Source organism: Capra hircus, chromosome 2 (genome assembly GCF_001704415.2).
Source record: "Capra hircus breed San Clemente chromosome 2, ASM170441v1, whole genome shotgun sequence".
Classification (NCBI taxonomy): domain Eukaryota; kingdom Metazoa; phylum Chordata; class Mammalia; order Artiodactyla; family Bovidae; genus Capra; species Capra hircus.
The window spans coordinates 112417241-112431046 of NC_030809.1; the positions used below are offsets into that span (position 1 = coordinate 112417241).

The 13806-nt window shown below is 43.3% G+C and overlaps 1 protein-coding gene across 2 annotated transcripts in view; it reads left to right on the plus strand.

Moving 5' to 3' along the window:
* The window catches only part of RAPGEF4 (Rap guanine nucleotide exchange factor 4), a 329561-nt gene that overhangs the window by 61286 nt on the left and 254469 nt on the right, over positions 1-13806 (plus strand). For both annotated transcript variants that reach the window (XM_018064697.1, XM_018064706.1), the window contains exon 3: positions 2602-2690. In XM_018064697.1, coding sequence (XP_017920186.1) covers positions 2602-2690 — 89 coding nt within the window. The remainder of the gene's footprint in view (positions 1-2601; positions 2691-13806) is intronic.

Here is a 13806-nt window from a genome sequence, read left to right on the forward strand (position 1 = left end):
TCAGCAAGATCCTTGGAAGTTCTAATATATAATTATTTTCTGTAACCCAAGAAATATGGGAGCCAATAGGATATTAAATGGGCTTCCCTTGTGGCTCAGTGGTAAAGAATCCACCTGCCAATGCAGGAGACACAGGAGTCTCAGGTTCAGTCCCTGGGTTGGGAAGACCCCCTGGAGAAGGAAATGGCAACCCCCTCCAGTACTCTTGCCTGGAGAATCCCATGGACAGAGGAGCCTGGTGTGCTATAGTCTGTGGGGTCATAAAGACTCGAACACGACTTAATGACTAAACAGTAACAGCAAAAGGATAAGATAAGATAAAAGGTCTCAACTAATGATAATAGTCATTTTAAAAATTAAAGCACAGCTGGTTTACAATGGTAATGTTTTGAATTAACCTCACTGATAACATCTATTTCAGATGTGACTAAGGGGTGGGGGGAGTAAAATGATAGGTTGACAGCTGCATTTAAAAAATATACAAGTATATTCTTATTTTAAAAAGTAATGCTATTACCATCTGTTGTGATGCTTTATACTGTGGTAACAGAAAACTCCCATCCAACTGGCTCAACTATGATTCCTATAAGGAGGGAACATCAGTTATCCATGTATAAGCAGTCCTGAGGTAGGATGGCTTCAGGGCTGGATGATTAAGTGTCTCAATGACATTATTAAGGTCTCAGGTTTCTCTCATATTTTTGTTGGTTTATTTGTTTTTGCTGTTCATCTTGAGGTGTCGGTTTTTGTACTCAGATTTGTCCCAAGTGGTTCTGAGGCAACTAGCTCTAGCAATTGGAGGCATTGCATGCTGATACAAAACATTCCTGCTGAAGGACTATTTCTTATCTCTTTTCCAGAAGTCCTCCAGTAGAGTTTCTGTGTTGTTTCAATGGCCAGAATTGCATCATGTGCCTCTGATTAAACCAATCACTGGCACAGATTATGGGACCACGTGATTGATTTAGACCAATCATGGTTACCCCGGTGGAGCTAGGGAAGCACCTCATATGCTCTGAGTATTTGGCCTTGTGGAGGAGGGTGGGAACTTGTATATAATCCATGTTCAAGGCATGATTTCAAGTGGGGAACTAACAGGGTTTGTCACAACATCATTGTAGAAAATTTAGAAGACAAAACAAATATCTCCTACAATCCCCACATCCAGAGATTGCTGTTTGCATTTTGTGTGTGTCCTTCAAGACATTTGCCTGTGCGCACACAAAGCACAGCCACACTTCTGTTTAAAGAATCATCCAGACATATTGTTTCCAAACCAATATTTTTTATTCTTACTTAGTGGGAACATTATTTTTTTTAGAGATAAGACTCTGTCTTCTGTTTCTTACAGCCGTTTTCAAAATAAGTCTTCTATGATATGTAATGTGAATTTGATTGGCAAGCGATAATGTCTTTGGGGGCCAAGAAGTTCATGAAAGGCAAAGCCTTAAATCTAAAGTAAGTCACTTACAAAGGCTAGGAGTAGCAGAGTTACTGGCGGGGCCAGCTATAAACTCATCAATCCCCCATCTTAAGCTTGTCATTGCACCGGGTGGGATACCATTGTTGTTCTTGCCTTTCCACAGCATGCTTTAGTCAGAGAGTTTAAAACAGCTTGTCATCATTAATTACGGCTCCCAGAAGCTTCCTCTTATGCAGTGAGCCCTAGCCTTGCCAGAACTCGACTGTCCCACTGAGTTGTCATGTGATTCTTCATTGAGCCACTTGACTTCTGAGGTAGGATTCTGTGAAAAGAATTTTAAAATATCAGATCATTCCATCTAGTTACTTAGCTAGAATATTTAAAAGGGTAGTTGGGTTTGCATGAGATTTTTGAACCAGTGTTTCAGAATGACTTTCCATACTATTGGTCTTAACTAGGATGTGGGAACTAGGAGTCTCACTAAATAGCTAAATGCTTTGTCTCTGAGATAACAAAAGTAAAGCAAAACTGAGTTCAGAAATTTCTGCTGAGAATCATTTCCAAAGAGTGGTTACCTCCTGATGCCCAAAAGCAGTGAGTTTATACAACAAAGTAGCAAGTGAACAATGACAATATGGTAGTTAAAACTTTTAAAACAGATTTTATTTTTCTTAATCGGTCATTGGTTAGCTTAAAATGAGACATTCTATTCTGGAAAACATGTTGTTTTTTAATATAAATAGATTTGTGAGGTTGGGGGTGGTGATCTGGTTTTGTTGAGTCACATAGTCTTTTTAATACATACCCCATCTAGAGTAATGATTTTCCAAGTATCACAACACAATGAAGTGTCTTTAAGACAAATTACAGAGAATACCAGACAATTCTTCTTACATTCAAAGAATCTTATAGCCTTTAGGGTTATCATCCCTTATTGCTACTGTGTAAATATAAAAGAGTTCTGTTTAATAGAGTTCTGCTTCATGGAATGTTAAATAAATAGGATATTGCTTTGTCGATAAAAGAGGGAAAGAAAATTATGATATGCTCTGGTGGGAATAGATAAAGGAATCTCATCTAGGTCCAAGTTGGGCTCTCAACAGTCAGTGAGAAATTATCAGATTACATGGTAAAACCAGCTTACATTTGGCCTGCTTCCCTGCCTGTTTCTTTTCCAGTATTTCGACAAGGTGATATTGGAACCAACTGGTATGCTGTCCTGGCAGGGTCTTTGGATGTTAAAGTTTCTGAGACCAGCAGTCACCAGGTAAGATACCATATTCTTTTTATTTTCTGAAAGTAAGATTTATTATTGTTATTTTTAATGATACATTATCCCTCTGTCTTGAATGCTATCAAGATTACATTTTCAGACCCATTTCATCTTTCCCGTAGTACAGAGTTCCATAGTATGTGTTGAATTCCTTTATTAAGTTACTCAAGAAACATACATAGTGAGTGTTTTCCACGATGTAAGTATGGCGCCAGGTGTGGGAACATGAAATGCAGAGGCGCACGGGTGCCCCCCAGGAGCCTGCTGTCTGTTAGGAAAATGCAACCAAGCCCCCAGCAGTGGGAAACTGCTCTCGCGTGAGGTGAAACGTGAGCAAAGGGGAAAGAGAAGCAAGTCTTCCGAGGTTCCTCCTTAGATCCTCCTGAATCTGGGTCCCTGACTTTTCTCTGCCTTAGAAGTGACCCCCTTGTCAGCTTTAAACTTTCTAACTTATTTTTGGCTGCGCTGGGTCCCTAGCTGTGGCAAGCAGGGGTGGCTCGCTCTGTGCTTGCAGGCTTCTCGTCGCAGCGGCTTCTCCTCTTGCGGAGCAGGGGCTCCGGGGCACGTGGGCTCAGTAGCTGCGGTCCCTGGGCTCCAGAGCGCAGGCTCAGGATGGGCTTCATTGCTCTGTGGCCTGCGGGGTCTTTCCGGATCAGGGATGAAACTTGTGTCTACTTCATTGGCAGACAGATTCTTTACCACTGAGCCACCAGGGAAGCCCCTCTTATCAGCCTTTTGTGAGCTCCAGCAATGCAGGGAAACATGGTCAAGGCAGTCTCCCGAATACCTCTCACCATTTCTCTACCTCATCTCGTTGAATGTGGAGGGCCGAGAAACATGGGCTTACTTTATCTTCATCAGTCACCTCTGAGGAGCGTGGTGTCCTAAGTAGATGAAACTCATATTCCTGCTGCCTCCTCCATCATATTTGTGAGTTTGGAATGGGTCCTAGACTCTCCTTTCACATCTGCAGTGACCCTTTCACCATCATTATTCCACGTGGCCTACATGTACAGAACATTCCTACGTAGAGCCAAGAAACTCTTGTCTCAAAAGGACACCCCTCTAGAGGCTGCCGTCCAGCTTCAGTATGAAAATGTTCTGAGTCTTATATTCACATATATCAGGATTCAGATAAAAACTGAAGGAAGAGAATCAGCTAACTACAAAATTGGAAAGAAATATGAAGAAAGGTCAAGTAATTAAAGGGGCAAATAATCTCCAGCCAAATACCATGTTTAAGATAGTGCTTCTAAGCCTTTTCCACATGTGGCACACTTCAACTGTGAGAAAAATCTATGGCATACTCCATTTGAGGTTTAACTTTGTAGGAATTTGTGTGTATATTAGAGTTGTGGGCAGTTATCATCTAACGAGTAGACTGTTGGTTAGTGGACATTTGGAGTTTGGAGTACAGTAGCCTGTGTTCTTCCCATTGTCATGGAGGGTTAGGGTCTCAGGCCAGTACCCAAGTCCTCCTCACCTGAGAGTATACCTTCTCAGTGCATCTGTGCATCAAAAGTTCCACGAGGAACTGCCTGGAACCTGTGCCTGCCAGCCTCGATGGTACTGTCCTCCTGCCCTCTCTTGCAGGGCAAGTTCCCTCTTGAATTTCAGAGCAGCCCAAAGGGTTTTGATTCTTATAAGTTGCCTCAGTTTTCCAGTGGGACTGAGAACAGCTAGCAGTTCTTGGATATTTGTTATGTGCTAGGCAGTGTTCTTGGAAAAGGCACTGGCAACCTACTCTAGTACTCTTGCCTGGAAAATCCCATGGACAGAGGAGCCTGGTAGCCTGCAGTCCGTGGGTCACTAAGAGTTGGACACGACTGAGCGACTTCCTTTTCACTTTAAACTTTCATGCATTGGAGAAGGAAATGGCAACCCACCCTGGTGTTCTTGCCTGGAGAATCCCATGGACGGAGGAGCCTGGTAGGCTGCAGTCCGTGGGTCGCTAAGAGTCAGACACGACTGAGTGACTTCACTTTCACTTTTCACTTTCATGCATTGGAGAAGGAAATGGCAACCCACTCCAGTGTTCTTGCCTGGAGAATTCCAGGGATGGAGGAGCCTGATGGGCTGCCGTCTATGGGGTCGCACAGAGTTGGACACGACTGAAGTGACTTAGCAGCAGCAGCAGCAGCAAGCAATGTTCTTAGCACGTAACTGTACTTGCTCCTTTAACCCTGTGAGGTGGGTCACATTACTGTTTCATTTTACAGATGAGGAAACCAAGTCTTTGACTGGCGAACTAACTAGTTTCAACTATCATATCTAGAAATTAGGGACCAAGATGAATAAGCGGTGAGGCACTTGAACATATGCTCTTAGCCAGCACTCTGTACTGTTTGACTCAGAAGAAATATGATGAAGCAGTTCCCTCTCTCTTGGCTGTTTCTCATCCTTTCAGATCTTCTCACGCCCTGTATCTCCGCATACCTTCTGCCTGCAGACTGCTGTCCAGGTGGGTCCCCTCCAGACCTTTGTGCTCAGAGTGGCTTCTGATGCTAACCTTCACCTGCTCTTACCTGCATGGATGTGTGGAGGGGACAGGGCCTAGAAAAGGATGATCTTCCTCCTCTGGCTGGTTCTTAATGAGTGATGATGGTGACGCAGAAAAGCTGAATAAAGAAAGGTGAGGAAAGAGGAAAAGGAAGGAAGATGAAAGTTAGGAAGGAGAAAGGTGAGAAGGGAAGCAAAGCAGGGAAGAGAGATGAGGCAGGAAGAATTTGGAAGGGCAGAGGAGGTGTTCTTAAGGGAAGATAAAGATCACCAGCAGCGATGTGCTGACACCTCAGATGCTAAGCTGGCATGAGATTTTGATGGTATTAAAATAGTATTTGACCAGGGGCTGCCTGAGTATTGCCCTTGACCAGTTATCTCTCAGTGTGGGGTGCTCGCCAAGAATAGCTGAGCAACAGCTGTGGATTTTAAAAAAATGTTTAGTAAACTTTAACTTTAGATTCTAGCTATGGCTTTGACCTCAGCTCCAGTGAAGAGAACTTTCCTAAGTTGGGCTTTGTTGTTGTTTGGTCACTAAGTTTTGTCCAACTCTTTGTGAGCCCGGGGACTGCAGCACATCAGGTTTCCTTGTTCTTCATTATCTCCCAGAGTTCGCGCAAACTCACGTCCATTGAGTTGGTGATGCTACCTAATTATCTCATCCTCTGCCACCCTCTTCTCCTTTTGCCTTCCATTTTTCCAGCATCAGGGTCTTTTCCAGTGAGTTGGCTCTTTGCATCAGGTGGGCAAAGAATTGGAGCTTCAGCTTTAGCATCAGTCCTTCCAATGAATATTCAGGGTTGATTTCCTTTAGGACTGACTGGTTTGATCCCAGTTTGATCTGTAGTCCAAGGGACTCTTAAGAATCTTCTCTAGCACCACAATTCAGTAGCATCAGTTCTTTGGCATTCAGCCTTCTTTATGGTCCAACTCTCATATCTGTACATGACTACTGAAAAAAAAACCATAGCTTTGACTACACAACCCTTTGTCAGTGAAGTGATATCTTTGCTTTTTAATATGCTGTCTAGGGTTTGTCATAGATTTTCTTCTAAGGAGCAATAGTCTTTTAATTTTGTGGTTTCAATCACTGTCTGCAGTGATTTTGGAGCCCAAGAAAATAAAATCTGTCACTGGTTCCACTTTTTTCTCTTCTATTTGGCATGAAGCTGGGCTTAGTCTTCTCATATTCTCATATTAGCTTTATACCAAAGCTGGCTTTTTGCTTCTTCTTCTGTGTACTTCACAGAATCCAACCACAGTCCCAGCCAGAGTTTTCTGAATTGATTTGTAGAGTCCCTAAGAAATAAGGGAGAGAAGACTTATTGACCTCTATAGCCTCCAGCCCTCTGGAGAAATAGACAGAGGACCCAGCCATCCAGCCAGCTCTGAAGGAGAAGATAGAATTCCAACCACACAAGAGAAAGGAGCTAAGGAGAATGAGTGAGACGGCTGACACTTCTCTCATGGCAAGTGACTCAAAAGAGAGAAACGAAAAGGTCGTTGCTATCTGCTCTGGCCTTGTAATGGACTCTGGGTCTCTTCCCAGTAGTCATGTGGCCAAATCAAGGCAGTGGGTTAGCCAATCAGAGTGGTACCCTGTATAAGTCAGGGTTCTCCAGGTAACCAGTATCAACAGGTGACCGATAGATATATAGATAGCAGACATGTCCTTTAAGAAATGGGCTATGTGATTGTGGGCACTGCCAAGTTGGAAATCCTGAGGGCAAGCTGGCAGGCTGAAATTCAGGTGAAAGCAGATGATGCAGACTTTACAGACGTTAATCTTAAAGTTGGAAATTCAGAGAGAATTTCTACGTCACATTCTGGAAGCAGAATTCCACCTCTGGGAAACCGCAAGGGAGACATTGGCTTTTAAGACCTTCAACTGATTGGGTGAGGCCCACTCATGTGATGGAGGGTAATCTGTTTTAAAGTGCTGCTTGTAAGTGTTAATCACACCTAAAAAATGCTTTTACCTCAGAATCTAGGCTATTTGACTAAACAACTGGTTACCATAGTCTAGCTAAGTTGACACATAAAATTAATTATCATATGCCCCTATCATGGGAGGCAAAATGGGTTTGGGCAGTGGGCCATGGGAGGGGAAGCCAGGAAAGACCTGGAATTCCCGGAGACCAGCACCAGCACTGCCCATGCCTGCCGTGGACCCCACCACATGCCTTCATGAGTCACACTGTGCTGGGGTCCCCTGGGTATTCGTTGACTTCATCTTTTACGTCCTGTTTTACAGGAGCTTGAAAACAAGGCTCAGTGACCTTAGGTATAACATTCCCAGGGCCACACAAATGTACATGGCTAAATTAAGATTTGAATTTCTGCCAGACACACTCCCAATTTCACGTTCTTCTTACTTCTCATATACAAATAAAAGGTGGATGGGGGCCAAAAAAGAAAAAGAAGAAAAATTTAAAGAGACTAAGATAGAATTAAGTAAAGAGACGTGGAGTTAACAGCAAAGACTCAAATCTTTAAAAGGGGGTACAGCAGCGTTTCTTGCTAGCCTGCCCTCCACTTACTTGCCTCAAGTCTCACCCTGCCCAGCATGCCTCCCTTCTCATCTGAGAATTTGGAGTCAGAGGAGATGGTGGAGATAAACTTCCAGACTTAACCTCTGAGTTTCGGCTCCTCAGTGGGGTTTTATCTGAGCCAGAATGGCGAGATGAGGGCCGGAATGGCTAATGGTAGCAGAGCGCTCACTATGAGCGGCTTTATGCAAAGCACTTTACAAGCTTTATTTCACTGGCTACACCCTACATTGCCCTCCCCTATTCAGTGCTATGATTAGTCTCATTTCACAGATGCTCAATAACTTGCCCCAGGGCACACAGCCATTCAGTTTAGTTCAGTTGCTCAGTCGTGTCTGACTCTTTGCGACCCCATGGACTGCAGCACGCCAGGCTTCCCTATTCATTACCAACTCCCAGAGCATGCTCAAACTCACGTCCATCGAGTCGGTGATGCCATCCAACCATCTCATCCTCTGTCGTCCCCTTCTCCTCCTGCCATCACTTTTTCCCAGCATCAGAGTCTTTTCCTATGAGTCCATTCTTTGCATCAGCTGGCCAAAGTATTGGAATTTCAGTTTCAGCATCAGTCCTCCCAGTGAATATTCAGGACTGATTTCCTTTAGGATGGACTGGTTGGATCTCCTTGCAGTCCAAGGGACTCTCAAGAGTCTTCTCCAACACCACAGTTCAAAAGCATCAGTTCTTTAGCCCTCAGCTTTATAGTCCAACTCTCATGACTACTGGAAAAGCCATAGCGTTGACTATATTGACCTTTGTTGGCAAAGCAATGTTCCTTCTTTTAAATATGCTGTCTAGGTTTGTCATAGCTTTTCTTCCATTGGGTTGTTGTGATTCTAGGACTCAAGTTCTTGACCATTGTGCTTGTACAGGTGCCATCCAGAGGATGTGAGAGGGAAGGGATGGAGTGAGGGCTGAGCCATTTAGGAATGATGTGGGGAGGAGCAGCTTTTCCCCTGGAGCTCGTGCAGCCACCGTCCTGCATTTCGGATTCCAGCTCAGAGCTCCATGCCTCACCTCCAAGTCCCTCCTTTCAAGTGTTTGCACTCCCGCCCCCTCTGCCGCCCGCCAAGGCCTACTGTTGGGGAACACCTGCTTTAGACCCGAAGACAAACAGTGAAATGAACATGGCCCATCCCTTTAAAGGGTTTCTAACTTGGAAGGTGGGATTGAGAAGTAGGGGTGATCAGGGAGGGAGATTAAGGTGTGGTATATACAAAGTAGAGGTGAAACGGGTATAATTGGTGTTGATGGGTTGGGGGGGTGGGATTGAGAGAAAGGGAGGAGCCTCACTTGGATGAAGAGGTGGCTGGTGATGCCACTGATTGAAATAAGGAACACAGAAGGAAGAAAACCCTTCACAGATTCTGGTACAGTATTTTCATATTATACATTTATTAGGTATTATTGATTGAATTTTTCTGAAAGAAATCACCCTTTTTCTTCTACATGATACGAAGATATAACTTTCAAGAACACACGGAGCAGAAATATATTATCTTTGGCTCATAAATTTATATTACCTTCCTGTGAGTCTCAATATATTACTTTTTCTCCCTTCCCATCACCCTTTATATTAAACTTTTCTGCTCTCTAGGGTAAGAAAACATACTTCTCGCTCTCCATATGATTGGTTTGACAGATCCTCCTTGAATTTTTTGGACCCCGTATGGAGGGTCATACTTACTTCTCATTGGCGATACCCTCTGAGCAGAGTAGTATTAACTCTCATCCTTTCCAAAGCATTTCACTTGCCCTCTTTCGTTTGAGCTGCCTGTTAGGTTAACCCAGCTGTGCTGCATCTTGCTGAGACACAGGTGAGTGAGTTGCCTACCCAGGATGACACAGTAGTAACCCATAGTGCTGGAAATCACCTGACTTCCTTGCCCAATCCAGTGCTCTGCTGGTACCTCACTTAACATTAATCACACGTGCAGTGCGTCCGGCTACCTGGGTGTAGGGGAGGGGTTACAGATACAAAGGGCGCATGCTCCCAGATACTGCCAGGATGCGTGGTGGTCACAGGGTGGTGGATCTTTCTCCACCTCCTTGGATCACACTGATGGCCAGCATTATAACAAAGAAAGCCACTGATTCCTCATTTGGGAGAAGGATGAAAACACAAACGTTCGGTGGGTAGTAAGGTGAACTTACAAGTAAAGTAAGGCCCTTTCCTTGCAGGGGAGGGGAGAGGGAAAAAGCTACTGGGCTCACCTCCCAGTTTTGCTTGGGGTCAGCCCAGCAAAATACTTGCCAGTCAGTTTAGAAACACTCTCTGCCAGCTGGGGAGGCAGGACCTTGTCTACTGACCGTAGCCTCACCCTGTGGGTCTGCTCTTTGCTCGGGACCGGCAGATGAGGGTACAGAATCCTGCTGAGAATCTGCTCTCATGCAGTAAGGCCAGTGCTCAATTCTGCTTCCTTGCCTTCTCCCAGTCCAAGGCCTCAAGCGTGGACTGGAGGGAAGAAACCCAAAGCTCTGGATATGGAGAGGGATGTGGCCCTACCTCCCTGAGACCCTCCCTGAGGAACTGGTCTCATGGTGCTTTCATCTCTTGTGTTACAGCCGTGAAGCTGTGTGCGGGTAAGAACTTTGGGAAATACATGGATTATCCTGTTCCTATAACTATGGTGAACTTTTTAGAGTCTACCATCCTTGGAAATGCCTTCCTATCAACTATATCAATTGATATCAATTATATTGACTCCACTGCTCCATAAAACAAAACGTACCTTGGAAGTACTTCTACCTCGTGTCCCTGAGCGGTTGTGGGAGGCATCTCTCCCAGCTTCACAGACATTCTCCTGCCTAGACACTCTCTTACCCCATGAAACTGAGAACGCCTAGCAAGGGGCCCTGCCCGCAGACCCCTTCCCCATCCCAGACCAGAGTGTCCCCACTTGGCTCATGTAGATTTCTACTCGGCGTCCCAGATTATGTCAAGGATGAACCCTTCAGTTCCCAGCAAGACCTGCCCCCGCTCTTGGTCTCTTACCTAAGTCTAGGCAGGACCTGCGGGCCTTCGGATATCCGCAGCTGAGCTCGTGTGCTCAACAGCCTGCCTGTCTCCAGTGCCTATTTAACTTAATGGGCTAAAAGCCAGAGATTTACATTCCTATTAGAATGAATAATACTGTGGGTGGACTTTTCCTCATTAATATTTAGGTAGATTTCAGGTTAGTAGTGAGCATTAGAACAGGTTATAAACAAATATTAAGCTTTAAAACAATGGTTTTATAAAGCTCATTATCTCAGACAATATCCACTTTGTGTGAGTGGGAGAGAAGAGACAAGGTCCTGCTTTTTTCTGCAGATTTTGTGAGTGGTATGGTAACTGTTTTAATCTTGCTTTGGTAACTATTTAAAATCTAAACATAAAGAAGGTTAAACTAATCTTTACACCAAAAAAGTATAACCTTTCCCCAGTCACATGAAAGGATTTCTGATGGCTGCAGAGCAAATAGAAGTATACACTGCAAAATAAGGAATAGGATGGTTTAGTAATTCATTAAAACCCCTATCTATGTTTCTGTAACAGATGTTTATTTATAATGTTAATATTTACCTAATGCAATGCACAATCATGTAAATCAGTCTTCTTTTGAAATTCTCAGAGCCACTTAATTACTATGTGATCACAAACAAGTTAGAGTATGTATAAATTGGAGATACTAGTTCCTACCTTAAATAAGTTAATGCGTCTAAAGCACTTAGTACGAAGCTTGACCAAGAGCAGGGGTTCCGTGATTTTTTCTTACTATTTTTAAGGAAAAGGTGATTGGCTAAAGTGGAATGCTGCAGGTTGCAATGTTGCCATTTTACCACAGGAGGGCAGTGCTAGAATAGAAAAAGGAAATGCGCATTGTGTTCGAAAGAGCAAGAAGTTTAACAGTGTTCAGCCATTTCACGGGATCAGAGAATGGCGCTGTGTTTTCCGCTGGTCATCACTTTATTTGCCCTCTCCTCCATCTGTAAAGTTCTGTGGCAAGTTTTGGAAAATGATCTCTTACTGATTTCCCCCGCAAAGTAAAATGTGGGGTGTTTTTTTTGTTTGTTTGTTTTTTAAAACCCTCTTGTCTTAAAGATGTTTTTAAGTGTTGCATATTTGTAAAAGGAGGACAGGCATGTTTCTCTGTCATGTTGCTTTACCTTTCCCCTTCTTTCTGTTTTTGCCTGCTTCCTTGATGCATTCTCATTTTGATCCGTTATTTTCAGACATCGCTATCATTAGGAAACATTCTCTGAACCCATGTCTCAAGCCAGTAAACCTGAAAGGTGCCTTGTCCACAGTGGTTGCTTGCAGTCTTAATATTTGTCTATGCTCAGGTCACTCTCCTTGTTGGGACCTGATTAGAGTTTGTTTAGCATCCAGCCTGGGACCTCTGCATACTGGGCTGAGTTTTGTTGCCATGTAATTCTTGGTGTAGGCAGAGGCGAGAGAGCCATGGTGCAAGACAGACTGGCTGCCCCCTGGGACGAGGCTGGCCTCCCTGACTCAGTTATCAGATGCTAATACTGGGCCAGTCTCATCGAACCTTCCTGCAGCCAGCTTGCCTGATCTTGTTCAGCTGTGTCTAATGCTGATTCCAGGGAAGAACTTGCTTTGCTGTTTGTCAGGAAGAAAAGCACATTTGTCTTAGAAGTATTTTGCCTTCCTGCTTGGTAGCAAATCCTTTAGACTGCACATACACCCTAATGTCTTGACAAATTCAGAGATTAGTTTCCATTAAATTTTTATTTTCTTTAAATTTTCATATTTTTTCTTTATTTAAAATATTATAAACAATTAACATACGAAGATAACATTGTTTACATTCCAGTGGTGCATGTTTAATGACTAGGGCATGAATGATTAAAAACCACAATAATTATCTCAGCATTCCCTACAAAGTGCCCCATTTGGTTTTGTCTAGAGGAGGGGAGAGGAGAGGGAATGGAACACAGGGAAGGGAGAGGAATGAAGGAGGAATGGCATCATACAGGGAGAAAAGCAAATGTCAATTATCATACTTAGGTTTCCAGTTTCAAAACCTGCTGAACAGGATAAACTAAGAGAAAATAGATGTCACAGTTTCTAAAAGGACTTGGAGCACTCCTTACATTCAAGACTAAATTCAACCTCGTGAAACAAACCCAGCACAACAAAACTTAATGGCAAGTATGGCCTATAGGTCTAACATATGTAAAAGTATTTGCTTTGTAAAAATTTATTTCAGGGTCTACAAACTTTAAGGACCAGTTTGTTCCTTGGTATGAACCCAACAAGTATCCAAAGCAATAAATATGTGGTAAGACAATTAACTCTTCTTGAGCCATTAATAAGGAATTGGGTTAAATACACAAAATAAAATGGGCTTCCTAGGGGGCTCAGTGGTAAAGAAATTGCCTGCTGATGTAGGAGACTTGGCTCAAGTCTGCATTGGTAAGATCCCCTGGAGGAGGAGATGGCAATCCACACCAGTATTCTTGCCTGGAAAATTTCATGGACAGAGGAACCTGGTGAGCTACAGTCATGGGTTTGCAGAGAGTCAGACACAACTGAGTAACTGAGCATGTATGCAATGCATACATAGTAAAATAACTGATACTCCTTAAAATTATAGGAGAGTCAAAAATCGATGTACTTACCACAGAAAATTCTTCTATTTTAAATTTCATCAGAATGTCTAACTTGTGTAAATTGAATTTCTGTGGCTGCTTATAAATATCATTTGCAAGGTCCATGTGTATTAGCTTGAATTCCAGTGACACATAACCATGGCGTTTCTTAACACTGTTCCTATCTTCATACTGTAGCTATGTAGCTATGTTTGTAATGAAACAAACAAAATGCCTCATACGAAAATGCTTACTTTAAGAAAACCTAGTATACCATCGTCCAGACATAAAGCAGATAAATACAGGGGTGATTAGTTGCAATACAAAAGGATTCTCTGATTTACAGCAGGATTCGTCAGAAGGGTTCCTTTGAATACATGCTCCCCCAGAGAGCTGAAGTGTTTTGCAGATCATTCAAACCACTTGACATCCAGACTGGGGATAGAGAAACTTGGAATTTAAGC